The sequence below is a fragment of the Herpailurus yagouaroundi genome, unplaced genomic scaffold, assembly GCF_014898765.1.
Source record: "Herpailurus yagouaroundi ecotype Mexico unplaced genomic scaffold, PumYag 182, whole genome shotgun sequence".
NCBI lineage: Eukaryota > Metazoa > Chordata > Mammalia > Carnivora > Felidae > Herpailurus > Herpailurus yagouaroundi.
In genome coordinates this window covers 46,080,985-46,096,966 of record NW_024412413.1, presented here as the reverse complement: position 1 = coordinate 46,096,966, position 15,982 = coordinate 46,080,985, and the positions used below count along the sequence as shown (strand labels likewise).

The window sequence follows — 15,982 nt, the reverse complement described above, 5'->3', positions numbered from 1 at the left end:
CAATTGATCTATACATTTCAAATTGTTGTTTGATCTAGTTACAAGTGGAGAGGAAAAATTCAGAAACCGTCAATAGCATCAAAGGAATGACTGATATATAGGCATTTATTTTCCTTTTCCTTCTCACAAAGTGGAGAAGATTCTAGGGTTAGTGTCTCAACCACATATGTGGCTAAATCAAAGCCTTACATATCCTTTACAATACAATTGCCTGAATATCACCACACAGCGGCATCGTAGGATTGGGAAGCAGTGCCTTTTATGAAAGCCATCACACACATACAGTTGTAACACATCAGATCAGAAAACACTTAACACAAAATAAAATGGCTTAAGGATTCAACAGTGCTGATCTTTCTAAAAAAAATTTTTTTTTCCTTTTGGAAAGAAAGCCCAAAACCTTTGAACTCATAGTCACCTAAAGTCTGAGGTTAGCTTGCCAGTAGCAGGTTTGAGAGATGAGAGCTAACCTCCGGGAACAGATGTTTTCTTTTACAAATAACATCCCCATTATGTATTGTTCTCCACCACCCACACCCAAACGACTGTTCGACCTATGAAACAAACCGCGACAGGAGCACAGATAACCCCAGCCTTCAGGTCTGTAATCTGATCGTGGCCATCGGCAGCCAGAAATGAGTTTCTTTCTAATCAGCCTTCCATCAGTCCCCAGTCACTCATATAAAGGAGCCTGGGGAGGGGACGATTCTCATTGCTCTTTCGTCAGCACCAGGGTTGTGGACAGAGCCTGGAGCAGCCGTCTATCTTACTCCCCTTCCGCTCTGTCTCCTCCAGCGCTGCTAACTGCCACTCTAGTCCCCCCTGCTGCAGAGAAAGAAAATTACATCGGGATCCATGCAGCCGGCAATGATGATGTTTTCCAGTAAATACTGGGCAAGGAGAGGGTTTTCTCTGGATTCAGCAGTGCCTGAAGAGCATCAGATACTTGGCAGCTTAACAGTGAGTACTGAGTAGCTGGCACTCTAGAGGAGTGTTTTCTAGGGTAGCCATCGTTTTATCCTTGCCACAGGGACACCTGATATAGACCAAGCACACATGCCTCAACTTGTTCCTCTATCATCTGTATACCCTCTATCATCTGCTGTCTGCCTTCAGTCTTTCTTCTCTCTCCATAAAGTGGGTATGTTGATCGCTATGTTCTCAACTTCCTTTCCTCAAAGTTTATAAGTAGAAAGTAAAGAAGTTCCTGAACATCAGGAAGAAGAGGTTGTAGGAACCACTGTCTTATATCTACAACTAAACAGAGTGTGTAGAATTTTGAAAGGCCATTTATTATGAGTAGGAACAGAGAGAAGAAATTAAATAGATTTCTGTGATTCCCGCAAGATTATTGTGTCTCCTATACCTCTAACCATCTACAAAGCGTGTTTTTTTTTTTTTAAACACAGAAGTAATGTTTTCTATTCTTGCCTATAGGTGCTGATTATTGGAATGAAAGAAAGTCTGGTTCCTTTCAAAAGTTTTCCTGCTTTCGTCATCAGCCCCCCCCCCCCCCCCCATTTTAATTGATGGAGTAATGAAAGCAATATACCACTTGCTTCAGTATTTAAGATAGTTTTTGTATTGAAATACTAACAGAATAAAAAAGGAAACATTTTCTGGGATTTTAGATCCTGATTTGAGGTAATAGTCATGTGATTTAATAAAAAAGACAATGAACAGAAAAATCTATTCAGATTCCTAGTCATTTAAAATATTAAATACTATTTCATTATTATAACCTCAGAGTTCATCAAACCAATTACAATTCAGTCTGTGTCACAGAAAGTTCTGTTCTAACGTTGTAGCTCCAAACATGTGCCAGAAAGTTGTATTGTACAGTGCATTATTAGTGGTAAAAGTGTTGAAAAGTAATCGGGGTAAGTTTTATAGAACTATTTAAATCAATTTGCAGAAAGGAGACCAAACATGTAAATAGATTTTTTAACATCTAAATATCATGAATTACACTGAGGAATTTTGAAGTCATAATGAACTGCTAGAAGGAAAACAAAGAACTCAGAGTTATGGTTAATGTATGACCCTTTTGTATAAAAAATTCTACTTAAATAGATAAGATCTGTGTGTTATGTGGTGAGGATAAGGCAGATGTTGCGTGAGAGTGCTGTGGCATTTGAGCCTTTAATGACTAAACATACTGTCAAATGCCAATGTCTGCGTGAACTTTTTCTCTTTCAAGTCATATAATAAAATATTCATTTCCATGATATAAAAATCTGGTGAGTGAGGCAATGTGAAAATGTGAAACATGTAAAAATACAGCTGGTAGGGAAATCAGAGGAAGAGAGTGGCAAGTCCCTGTTCACTGGGTACATATCAAATGTACTTTTCTCAGTTACGTGAGAAACTCAGTTTCCTGAGACTGGTCTGATTGTACCAACTTACTACTTGCCAGGGAGAAACATCTCTGTTTGCTCAAGTCTTCGTTTGCGTATAAAGAACACAAAAAAGTACAACCTAACTTCACTTTGTCTTTTACGTGAAAGTTCCCAGCTTTTTTATTCTGTATTTCTGACAATGTGATCCATCCAAGTTTCTGAAATCTGCCATTTTTTGTCTTTAACCAATAGGGCTAATAGTCATCACTTAGTCCTGTATTACAATATCTTGAATGGCTAATGAAGTGTTAATCACGTTCAATTTCTCAGATTTTACTCTTTGCTTCTAATGATTAGCTAGTTTTCCTTCCTTCCTTCCTTCCTTCCTTCCTTCCTTCCTTCCTTCCTTCCCTTTCTCTCTTTGTCTCTTTCTTTTTCCCTTCCTTCCTCCCTTTCCCTTTTTTCTTTTATTTGTGGCTGGATTGTAACAGCCACTTTTCAGATATTATCGCTAACACAGATGGCCTTAATTGAATATGCTCCTCTGTGTTGAACTTGTGCAGATATAGATTCACACTGACAATGTGGATCTAATTGCAGAAAGTAAGGTTATCAATTTCAGTGCATCTCCTGACATATTTCAGAATGAAATGGGTAGTTTATTTTGAAGATTTAATTGAAACTAAAATTATTGTTGTGAAAAATGTTTGGTCTTAATTTTTGTTTTATTTACTAATTACTATAGTTTCCATATTATGCAAGTAGGCTAACAGACCAAATTTCATGCTGTAAAATAAACCTAGAAAGAAAAGCAGGAATTATTTATATATGAGACTTTATGATGGTCAGATTTTTGTTACTATTAAATAAAGTGAACCAAATCTGACCCCCCTGGATCAGATTTCAACCACTGAGGGGTATCTTAGAGCACTTGGAAAATAGTGTCCCAGAATACATTGGATCAGTATTTATGATCAAAAGTTATGAGTTCTGTGGTAGCTTCTCTTTGAGTGTATAGGATTGCTGAAGTTTCTGGCATATGAATGGAATATCTGACAAAAACTCTAGTTAGGGGAACTCTGGAATCCTAATCAATATTTGTGTGTGTGTATGTGTATGTGTATGTGTGTGTATTTCTACCTTCTTGAAGTTAAATAAAGCTAACTCTGGCAAAAATGATGATAAAAAAAGCAGCAAGGGGAACAGCAAAAGTGAAACTGGTCCCGAAAGTGGCAAGACAGCTGTTGTCTTCTCGTTGAAAAATGAAGTTGGAGGATTGGTAAAAGCGTTGAAACTCTTTCAGGTAAATGTAAAACATCATTACATAACTTTAAAAGTGATCATGTGCCCCATTACACACCTGTCCTCTGCTGTGAAACATCACTGAATCCATTTCAAAGAAACCAAATTTCATGAAGCTTTACAAGGGAAGTGTGTCTGTCAAACAATGAAATGAGCAGATTTGCGTCAGCTATGTTTTATTAATCCTGAGTTAGCCTCTTAGAAATTCCTCAGACTATAGTCAGATAAGAAAGTCAGTAATTAAAAATGGGAGTCTCACACCTGAGAAAGCAAATGCAAGAGGAGCCAACAGGCTATCTTTAAATATCAAGAGCCTGCAGCCTTATTTGATTTGTTAACATTTGAGTTGTGTGCATGTTCTATGAGCACATTTATTGCCTAAAATGAGATACGTAAGGAGAGGCATTTGGTAGTTTCCTATGCCTCATTGTTTCATGAATTTAACGTCTTTTGGAAAGACGAGTCAATCTTCCCATATGTAAGCTAGGGCTAGCTCTATTTTATAGAAATGTAGTAGCTTTTTTTCCAGGTCCAATTTGGTGGTTTGAACCCCCAAGAAAGAGCCTGGTTGAGGGGGAGGTTAGAAAAGCCCAGAAACACTGTTGCCCTCTTACCAGGGGAAACCTGATGGCTACCTTACTCTTCAGCAAGCATTGTCCCTTACAAATGCATCTGGTTTGGGGGCACTGGCTGCTGATTTGGGCTGCAAGATAGGGAGCCCAGCTCTGTATGGTGCCTAAGGGCCTGTCGGTGCAGTGGAAAGGTGATTGGAATTGCAGTCAGAGAATTCAGACTTGTGTTCTCCTGGTTTGGCTAATCACTAGCTGCTTCCTAGCTTCAAGTTCTTCATTTGTAAAGTAGTGGTAATCATTCCTACCAAACAAGGTTGTTGTGATACACTAATATGAGTGAAAGGGCTTTGTCAAAGTGTACAGATAAGACGCCTTTATTGTAAGGTCTCTCTGATGACCATAGAGGGGGAATTAGCAGCCTCATTTGGCAAATATTTCCTCGTTCTCTCTTGACCTGGAAGAAAGGATCAGGGACCATTAACAGTGGTAATGGAAATCTGGGGAAATATTTTGCACATAATTGTATCATCCAGGCCATCGCCATTCAGTGCCCAAAGGCAGGCCAGACTCCCTGGAGAAGGAGTTAGCAGCCCAGAGTTTTCACTAGGCCATCAGCTAGTCATGGGGTCAGAGCTAAACCATTTAACCCATCCAAACCCCAGTTCCCTTGTCTAAAAATACCTACTCTGCTTCAACCAATGGACATTAAGAGCCCAAAGTGACACAGCATGTGTGTGAAGACTCTTGACCTTAATATTAGTCTTGCCTTTATTATCAGCCAATTTAGAAAATGCGGTGTTATTGTAAAGGTTAATAAAAACAGAAATAGAGTATCTAGTTTCCTGGTCTCAGGACTACTTTCTTTATACAGGGGAGGATCTGTTTGATTCGATCTTACTCTGTACTGGAAACCACCTATCCTGCTCCCGTGCTGAAAATTCTGAGACCATCCAGGATTGTATGAGGAAATGTGAATTGATAATTGCAATATACCATCTGGTGTGATGGGGAGGTTTTGGCTTATTTAAGGGCAGGGTAGGGCAGAGAGGAGCACTTAGTCTTCAGTTAACTCAGGGGAAGGGTGGACTGCATCGCTGGACAAATTTCAACCCGATAAATAAAGTACTAAATTGCTGCCCTCCCTTGAACACCTTATTGTAAGGAGAACTTTACCCCTGAAATCCGTCACAGGGTGAGGTTTGCAATGATGTATCCTTGCATGAAACTAGTCTGGACGTTGCTGAAACAGAATAGTTGATAAATGGTCCCATTTAGGTGTGTTTTTTGGTTGTTGTTTTGTTTTTGTTTTTGTTTTTGCCTGTAGAGATACTTTCTTGGCTGCTTTTCTTCCTTTTCTTTTTCTAGAATGTGGGTTGCACCTTGGCTTGTGTCTCCCAACTATCAGTCGTTTTCATACCACCTGCCCAGTGTCTGCCTCATTTGCCTGCCATTTGTACCATGTACTTATTTTTTCAAAGATTATTGTGTTTTAACCTTTAATTTATGAGGAAAACTTATACTGTTATAAAATCAGGGATTCGAGGTTAGTTATGGTTTTTTTTGAAACATATGAAAATAAAAATATAAATTTGGGGATCATATGATGATATAAACTAATTTCCCCCCTCCAAATAGTCATGGACACCCCCCAGCGGGATGTGGGCTGTTCAAGAAAACAATGATATCCATAATTATAATACATTTTATAGGGCCCTGTGTATGTCTTTTATGCCCTCTTTTTTAAAAAAATAAGACGGGAAAAACTATATACAGTGTTTATTTCCATTAACAGAGGTAGTGGTTGGAAACATTTCCATGTTTTAGTCAACCAAAGAGCAAGGAGATGGTCTTTTCCTCCTCTGTGGGCACTTAGCACCTGTTCTTAAGAGTTGAATAAGAACAGCCTGTGGCGTCCCTTTTATTGTGCCCTGAAGGTAATTTAGAGATGTTGCTTACATTTCCACAGGAGAAACATGTCAACATGGTTCATATCGAGTCCAGGAAATCCCGGAGAAGAAGTTCAGAGGTTGAAATCTTCGTGGACTGTGAGTGTGGCAAAACGGAATTTAACGAGCTCATCCAGTTGCTGAAATTTCAAAGTACAATTGTAACGCTGAATCCGCCGGAGAACATTTGGACGGAGGAGGAAGGCAAGGCCAGCTTCTCCTTGTCGGGTGATTTAGCAATCTGAGAAATGTTGCAAAGAGGAAAATACAATCTGTGAGCTAATTTTTTTGAACTCGCACTGTGTTTCCAACAGAGCTAGAGGATGTGCCCTGGTTCCCCCGGAAGATCTCTGAGTTAGACAAATGCTCTCACAGAGTTCTCATGTATGGTTCTGAGCTTGACGCCGATCACCCAGTAAGTGTCCAGTAAGATCCATTCCATGCAGGCTCTTCCAGCTCCACGCGTGTGCCAGCTAGTGTGCCATGTTGTCTGCTGTGACGCTTTATTGTAGAGCAATTTATTATGTATTCCCCATCACGGAGAGCAGACTTTCAAATGATAAAGCTTCCCTGTACATATGCGGTGGCTGGAAGCAGATTAGAAGGATGGCATTTCCACATAACATTTGTTCTTAAAAGGATTGGAGAGAGGAGGAGATTCAAAACCTTGGAGAATATTTCTGTAGTATTAGACAGCCTGAGATATACTTGCAGATGGTGACCCTTGGAAAAACGATGAACTGAAATTGATCACCCCTTTGAGAAATGAAGGAGGCCTAGGCATTATGGGGCTCAGTGAGAGAATAAAATTCTCCTCGCTATTTTCCTTGACTGGAGGTAGTTAGGAGCAGAGTAATGTGGTGGGCTTCAGTCTCAATGGAAGGGCAGAGGGTTTTAGAATGAGGTTGTGATGGAAAACACATCTCTTCCCACATCTACTCTGAATCTATTCACCACTATCTCTCGTCTATTCCAATAAAAATGGCCACCTGTAAAGAAATATGATACGTAGGTAAGCATTTCCCATTATTTCCTACCTCCCCCTTTACATCAGTTTTTATTTAACACAAGAGACCTGGAACTTCTTTATGGTCAGAATGAAGTATAGTTAATAGTCTGGGAGAAGTAAGCAATGTACTCATTTGTTACAAGCACTTTTTTCCTGGTGCCCCTTGTCGAAAAATGGGCAGATAAAAGAGTGAAACCCAAGCAGATCAGTCATGTTTATGGAAGGGCTTTGCAGTCTGAGGGTAATGGTGTACAGTTATTCCTTTATTTTAAATGGAAGAAATCTAGAAATGTGACAGTGTGACTATACTCTATGCAGTGGTTTTGCAAGTGTGGTCCCAGGATCGGCCCCATCAACATTACCTGGGGGTTTGTTATAACAAGCCCACATCTAAGTTTGAGAACCACTGCTTTAGAGGAAACTATGACAACTTCAATAAACAAGGAAATTTTCAATCGAATTAGTCATTTCACGCAATATACCAATTCAAACCAATTCATAATATACCATTCAAGTAATGGTCAAACAGACCTAATTCAATTGCATTATTTTCAAGAAGCTGAATTTATCCAAAGATGTGGTGTGTTACATTTGCCAGTCTAAAATTTCAGAATAATTCACAGTAACTCACGAGTGACGCTCCCAAATGTTAGAAAAACACTCAAAAGTGCCTTTAATAATCATCCATTTGTTATCTTCCCCTTTCCCACTTCCAGAAGAGTCAGAATTAGCACAGACGCCTGATTTAAGAGTTTAGCAGTAATGGGACTTTCCGGATACCAGCTGTTAACTTGCAGGATGACCTTGGGCGAGTCCCTCTATTTTTGCACCTCAAATTCTTTATGTAAAAAGTGGAAATAAAATTCTTATTGATCTCTAAGGGGCATTTGAAAAGCCTACTTAATAAAACAACTGGAAAGCATTTTGGCAAGAGTAAATGCTTAATCCCAGGGATGGAAATGCTGTGTCATTCAGATCAGTGCCTGGATAGTAAATGAATTTTTGCTAACCTCGTATTTCCAAATATTCCCCTTAGTCTAGTTTTTAAGTTACTCGACCTGGAGAAAGGGGGTCAGCTTTGTTAGTGGAGCAACCACAGGAACCACTGACCTTGCTTTGAAAAAAAAATTTATTCCGATACTCAGTGTGAATTTTTCTGTGTTTAATTCTGTTCTGTTATTCCTAATTATACCTACTTTATGATACCGTCTCTTATTTTCTGTGCAGCCAGTTGAAATAATTGCAAGTACTTAGCAATCTACCACCTCACTCGTCATTTTTTTAAAATCACATGTATTCCTTTTATAAGCACGCCAAATGTTTGTTATGCAAAATCTGGTATTGGTAAATTGGTGTTTTTCGTAGGTTATTATTTGATGAGCAAGGAGAACGTTGTCTAAGGACTTTGGGTTCCTGGGAATAATCTCAGTTTCAAGACAGGGATTATCGTGTTAGGATGGCACTCTTGCTCTTGGTTGGCTTGGAAGGAGCTGGGATGGGAGAGTCAGGTTGCTGAGTCTACCTAGAAAGGGTTAAATATCTATCTAGGTCAGTGTCTCTCAAACTTTAATGGACAAACAAATCAGCTGGAGGGTCTTTTCAAAGTGCAGATGGGAGTTCTGGGATTCTACGTGTCTGGTGAGGTCCCAGTTGAGGCTTTCACTAGGGGTCTGCTACACTTTGGGTAGCAAGGATCTGGACTGGGAGGGTCTCTCAAAGTGTGATTCATGGCCCACCCATAAAGTGCTTATTAAAAATTCAATTCCTTGGAGCTCAGCCCCCTGAATCAGAACTTTCAAGATGGACCCTAGATTCTGCTTTTGAGAGGATTTGCAGGAGATCCTGATGAGCTCTAGTGTTTTGAGAACGAATGTTCTAGCTCAACAATTGTCAACCTTAGCTTTCCATTCAAATAATCTGTGGAGAATTAAAAAAACTACTAAGGCCAGTCTCACCTCAGAGTGCTGAAATCAGAACCTCTGGGAGTGCATCTAGGTTTGGAGTATTATTTGTTTATTTATTTTTCTTTTAAATGTTTATTTTGAGAGAGAGAGAGAGAGAGAGAGAGAGACAGAGAGACAGAGAGACAGAGAGAGAGAGAATGCGTGCATGAGCAGGGGAGGGACAGAAGGAGAGAGGGAGACAGAGAATCCCAAGCAGGCTCCCGGCTGAGCATGGAGCCCAAGGTGGGGTTTGATCTCACCAACCATGAGATCATAACCTGAGGTGAAATCAAGAGGCAGATGCTTAACTGACAGAGCCACCTGGGCGCCCTGGAGTATTATTTAAATCTCCCCAGGGGATTCTAATATTTCACCAGCGTTGAACGATTTGGGAGGGCTGCTTGAGTGCCAACCCACACTTGGCTGAGCTCTTTAGGGTACTGGCTGCGTCTTTAGTTCTCCTTGATTTAAATGGAGAGAGGAAGGATGGGTATGTGACAGATATTTGCTGGGGACTAGGGTTGCCAGCTTTAACAAATAAATATATAGGATGCCCAGTTAAATTTGAATTTCAGGTAAATGAAGAATAATTTCCTGGTATGAGTATGCTCCAAATATTACAAGGGTGCCCTCTATTTTATCTGGTAACTTATCCCTGCCTTCAGTCCAGAATAGATGGCCAAGGAATTCTTTGTCCCTGTAATCACTGGTGTAGCTGGGGTCTCTTTTATTTTGCTAGTTCACAGCTCCAGCCTAGAAGCTCTGGATCACCACTGGTGTTTTCGTAACCACTGCCATCCGAGGCTAATGAGGCACGATGAGTAAATCACTCTCTTGCATGCCTGGGAAAAGGTGCAGGTGTTTGCCAAGGAAAGGCAGTCGAGAATCTTTGGGAAGCCCAGCAGACAACGATGCTTACAGGATGGTGTCTGGTTTGGCAGGAGCTGGGGAACAGGTGCTGTGCTTTTCACATGACTCTTTTCCCTTTGTCAGGCCTTCTTTCCTCTTGAGTAATAAAGGTGCTTGGAACTCGTCAGTTTTAGCATCCTGGGCTGCTTGGTATCACTAGGGAGTTGAAACTTATACTTTCTCGTCGAAAGCAGGAAACCCATTTTCAGGTCACAGGCCCATTTGTGAATGTGGTAGCTACGGTCACGTCATTTTGCGTGTGCACATTATAAGTTTTCATAAGCCTGCCTGTGAATACTGGTTTGAAAATTCCCAATTCATAGCAGAAGAAAGCACCAGCTTCTCTGGTGCGGGTACTTCATTTCTACAGCGTGTTTGGGTGATCTCAGATACTCTCTGTCTCCTGCCATTAGGAGTGCTCTTCTGAGAGAAAGGCTGTTGGCAGTGGAAGTTCTTTACCTCAGCCCAGCAGACAGTCCTGAAGGCCAGTTCTCCTCCAACCATACAAGAGAACAGAATGATTTTCTCTGAGTTTGAGGTTCCTCTGACCAGCCCACCTTTGCAGAAGCATGCTAGCCACAGCAGGGGTAGTCCTAGGCCTTTGTGGGCCTGTCCCACCTCTCCCCTCAGAGCCAGGGATCCCAGCGGCCCGTCTTGCCTGGCCTCCATTCTCAGAGTGGTCACTGCTTCCTGGCTACCTTTTAAGGTTGCAGGGGTTGCAGACGTAAGAAGTTAAATTGAAACAACTCCTTCTGGGTTTGCAGCAGTTTGAAGAAACAACCCCAGAAAGAATTGATTGAAAGTACCTCAAGGAAAGGAGAATGGAAAGTCTGTTGACAAGAGGAGAGATTCTTGAGTAAACCAGGAGCTTCCTCTCAGTAGTAGTCCGCCTGACAAAACAGTGGCAGACAGGATGTTTAATTTCCCAGGTGCATGATGATGAATAAAAGTCTCACAGTTGCTAACGACTAAAGAGCATCACGGGAAGTCACCGTGGAATGGAACTAACTTGCTATGCTGTGCATGAATCCCTTATGATCGATTTTGCATTGTGTGGCTATCCTCCTAAAAAAACAGCAAAACCTCTTTAATTCATGCTAATTTGGGGATTCCGTGATTATTCTGAATGATAGGATTTTTTTTTCAACGTTTTTTATTTATTTTTGGGACAGAGAGAGACAGAGCATGAATGGGGGAGGGGCAGAGAGAGAGGGAGACACAGAGTCGGAAACAGGCTCCAGGCTCCGAGCCACCAGCCCAGAGCCTGACGCGGGGCTCGAACTCACGGACCGTGAGATCGTGACCTGGCTGAAGTCGGACGCTTAACCGACTGCGCCACCCAGGCGCCCCTGAATGATAGGATTTTTAATAAATGTGCATTTATTGGTTATTTACACAAAATTACATTTAGGTTAACTTACCGAGTAACCGTGTTAGAGGGACCTGTTTTAATGAACAGGGTAAGATTGACTTGTGATTAACATCAATTGCATGTAAAATGATACTTGAACACCAAAGGGTGTCATTCACTTTAGCCTGAATTCCCGCGCATCCCAAATTAGTACAACCCAAATTTAATGAGGTTTTACTGTAAGCACAATTCGCTTCTGCCTGTGTCATCAAGATGGTCATCCAAGGATCGGATTTACATTTGAATTGAACACTCAAGAAACACCCCAGTGATTTTCTTTTAGGCCTTCTGCAGCTACTTTTTGGTACTTTGTTAAATAACTTAATCTCTTTTCTGTTTAAGGGATTTAAGGACAATGTCTATCGACAGAGAAGAAAGTATTTTGTGGATGTGGCCATGGGTTATAAATAGTAAGTACCTGTGTAACTCTTTTCTGTGACTTGTTGCTGGCGAATTAGGGAAAACACACACTGTGCTAAATAGACCTGTCTTGTCTTCACTTTACCTTTTGCAGAAGGCAGGCACGAGCCATTTTAAATACTCACCAACTTTGTAGGGTTTCAATGCCAACACTGATGTTTGACATGCAGGTATAATTGTAAAATAATGAGTCCTGCAGGTCACAGGCCAAGTGCTACATTTTCACCATTGTCTTTGCTGCTCTACCAAGACAAGGTGCCGTTTTTATATACTCTGTAGGGTCTAGAAAATGTGTTTAAAAAATTTTTTTTAATGTGTATTTTTGAGAGACAGAGACAGAGCGTGAATGGGAGGGGGCAGACAGAGAGGGAGACACAGAACTGGAAGCAGGCTCCAGGCTCTGAGCTGTCAGCACAGAGCCCCACGAGGGGCTTGAACCTATGAGCCGTGAGATCATGACCTGAGTTGAACTTGGACACTTAACCGACTGAGCCATCCGGGCACACCCGGAAAATGTGTTTTCATTTTACTTTTGATTTGACTTGTCAGTAATCTGTTTCAATGTCCAGTTTCCCCAGTGAAAGTAGAAGATTCAGCAGGATTGGTACAAGGGTTCATGTAAGCGGCGTTAATAAAAAATACATGTGTTTGCTTTACATGGAAAGGGAAATTCGCTATAAATTGGAGGGCTTATGGAAGACTTTCTTACCTAATCCCAGATCAGGGTGGGGATAAAGTTGGAGAACCTCAGGATTGGGGTTAGGACCATGCATAATGCATGGTGCTAAGTAGCAGTGACAGGATGTTTGAGACCAGTAATGATGTCATGTGTTGACTGCAGGCCATGTGTAGGAAAATGGAGTGGATATTAGGATATTCTGCTCACATTAATAAAGCTAGTAGACCATCACACTGCTGCCTTTCCTTTGTCTGGTGTGTGATCGACTACATGAACCTTGTCTTCAGAACAAAATGTAAATCCATACCCGATAGGAGAGATTCTTTCTTATTTTACTTGTGAGTAGTTGAGAAGCTTGACTGTCCTGTGGGGCAAATTTTCCTTGGTAAGAATTTCAGACATTTTGTGTGTTTTAGAGAGTATCAGTGTTTGCTTTATCCTTTTCCTCTTTTTTTTTTTTTTTTTTTTTTGTTGAGGAATATAACACACAGGGGCTTAAAGCAAAGTCAAACAAAGGACCCCACATCACACCCGTGATTGGATCAGTTGTTGGCTCCTGTTGCTTTAGTGCTCTTCCCTTCCTCCTCCCAAGACCCAGACACCTTTTGTTCTTTCTCCACCATGTTTATGATCCTAAAAACCAGAACCACTTGGCACATGCTTTTCCACATGTGTCTCCTCCATTTTTTAAAATGTTTATTTATTTATTTTGAGAGAGAGAGTGAGTGGGAGAGAGGGAAAGAGAGAGAATCCCAAGCAGCCTCCTCACTCAGTGCGGAGCCTGATGTGGGACTTAATCCCACCACCCTAGGATCATGACCTGAGCTGAAATCAAGAGTCAGAGGCTTAACTGACTGAGCCACCCAAATGCCCTTGTCTACTTCATTTTTATTTCCTTTGTTCCAAGCAGCTTTTAAAAAAATTTTTTTTTATTTATTTTATTTTTGAGAGAGAGAGAGAGAGAGAGAGAGGAAGAGAGAGAGAGAGAGAGTAAGGGAGGGACAGAGATAGAAGGGGAGAGAGAATCCTAAGCAGGCTCCACACTGTCAGTATAGATCCTGATGTGGGGTTCTATCTCATGAACCCTGAGATCCTGACCTGAACCCAAATCAAAAGTCAGACACTTAACCGACTTGAGACACCCAGATACCCCCGCTCCACCCCTCAAGCAGTTTCTTGACCGCCTTTAGCTTCATGTGACTTTCTACCCCCTCACAATGTCAGCATACATAAGGCTTGTCCTGGCCCAAGCCCGACCTCCTGCCCCATTTTTACCCTCAGCACCATCACTCACTAGCCCCATCTCCCATTGTTTCCCAGTCAAATTGCTAAGAGGGGACTCTGATGGGCTGAGCTCACTTTTTCACATTAGGGTCTGACGAGTGATTGTGAGACTTAAGATTTGCTCCTCTTGTTTCACAGATTGTCCCCAGGGGAACCATGTCATACATGGGTCCTCAGAAGGGGGTGGGGTGGGACAGGTCATTAGGGCATGAACTCCCCAGGACATGATAAAAGCTCAGTGCTTGGCAGAGCCTTTTTTTAAAGACAAAACAGATGGATAAATATGTATTTTATGCATAGATGATATATGTATTATATATGTGAAAATATATGTATGTACACATATGTATATATGTGTGTGTGTATATATATATGTATATGTATATATAAAGGGTTTTATTAGCATAGTGATCAAGGATCTATCTCAAATGTTACTAATTTCTTCTTGGTAGATTCCAGAAACTGGACAAAGCAAGCTGATATTGTGGTGACACTAATAGAATTGGTATATATGAGTCAAACACTTTCAAAGAGCATTGATAATGGGGAGTGTTTGTGTTTTAAGGAAAATATATTGAGATGGAGAGAAGAGGCAAAGAACATGTAGTGAAAATGATGGAGGGTGAGGTTCTCAAAGCACTAACAAGAGTTTACATTTGCCACCTTCCCTTAGCTGAAGAGTAAAATTGAGTTGCCGTGTCTATGGAAAACAAAAGTAAAAATTGGTGGTTGGAAATGGTGGACATTTTTTTTTCCTGCAAAAAGCTTATTGTTTCCATTTGGTCCACTACTCAGGAGAAGGGTCCAGGGTGGTTAAAAAGCTGCCTAGTGCCTGCAGGGAGGGACTCAAGCAGAAGCCTTGGCACCAAGGGATGCCAGAGGGCCTCTCAAAGAATGAAGTTTTGGAAGAGATACCTATGTGGCCCAGCCTGGGGGGGCCGCCAGCCTGTGGAGTTAGCCAGGGGTTGCCATCTTCTTGCTGAGTTTCATCTGCTCATCTAGGGAGTGGTTCTCTAGGAAGTCACAGAGCTGGGGGTCTGTGTTGGCAGAACCTGGGCATGAGATCCAGAGGGCCTGTTTCAGGTTCTTCTCCAGAACCATGGCGGCTTCCATGGCACCCAGGGTTTAACCCACTCACCCTGGGATGGCTTCTGTGTGTCCTGGAAGAGGGCCAGGCTGCTGTGTTGTTTTGCGTCTTCAAGAGTTGCTGGGCATCCTCGTGCTTCTCCTTGGCCAACTTGGGGAAGAAGTGCTCCGTGCCTTTCAGAGCCACACGAGCATGGTGGAAATAGAAGCCCAGAGAGAGGTAGGTGCAGGAGGCCAGCAGATGCATGCCGACCAGGCTGTTGATGGTGGCCTCCTCCTCGGTGGAATAATTCTGACCAAATTGGGAGCTCAGCATTGGTGGGCGATAAACAGGCTATGCTCAAAAGATGGTGTTGGCTGGTTCCAGAGGCAGAGGGTGGCTGAGAAGATGATTCCAAAGGTTATGTATGAACGGAAAAGAGGTTGGAGGGTGGTGGGAGCCTGGGTCTATTCCATTCAAACGCTGTTGCAACAGGACACAGACTTGCAAGACCCGCAGCTGGAAATGGTGGAGATTTTACACAGAGAAGGCTCTGGATGGAGCTGAAACATTCCAAGATCTGGCCCCTGTTTGCAGGGCTAGGGGGTGCTTAGTTTCAAGGGCCCTGATGTTCAAGAGGCTGAGGTTGGCAGGAAACCGCCAATTCATCATTATACAGGGAGAAACTACTCTCATATGACTCACAAAACTCCCTGTTGTCATGACCCCAGAGAGGCTAAATGCTAACCTGAATGTTATTTGGTGGATATAGAGTCAAACCAAACGGTGTTTGAGAGAGTCTGGAATCCAGGGGCATTATAAGCCTCTCCCGGGACAGTGCTGAGTCCAGATTGACTACCTCTAACAACAAGGAGATTAAAAACAACAAATGATTAGAACACTGGAGCCAGACAGTCTGGGGTTCAAGTCCTGACTCCACTGCTTCCTGGCTGGGTAATCAACCTCATCGTGCCTGTTTCATCATCTAGAAAGTGAGTCTCCAAATACGACCCATCTCCCAGGGTTGTAGTAAGGATTACCGAAGAGAAGGCACGTGTTGTGTTTAGCACAGGCCCTGGCACACGATTTGTGATCATGTGTC

General features: G+C 41.9%; 1 protein-coding gene across 1 annotated transcript in view; it reads left to right on the top strand.

The window, feature by feature from the left end:
• The first annotated feature begins 657 nt into the window (after positions 1-657).
• The window catches only part of TPH2 (tryptophan hydroxylase 2), a 107,666-nt gene continuing 92,341 nt past the window's right edge, over positions 658-15,982 (top strand). Inside the window, exons 1-5 of the mRNA XM_040491411.1 lie at positions 658-960; positions 3,490-3,642; positions 6,180-6,363; positions 6,474-6,574; positions 11,774-11,841. Coding sequence (XP_040347345.1) covers positions 856-960; positions 3,490-3,642; positions 6,180-6,363; positions 6,474-6,574; positions 11,774-11,841 — 611 coding nt within the window. The 5' untranslated portion in view covers positions 658-855. The remainder of the gene's footprint in view (positions 961-3,489; positions 3,643-6,179; positions 6,364-6,473; positions 6,575-11,773; positions 11,842-15,982) is intronic.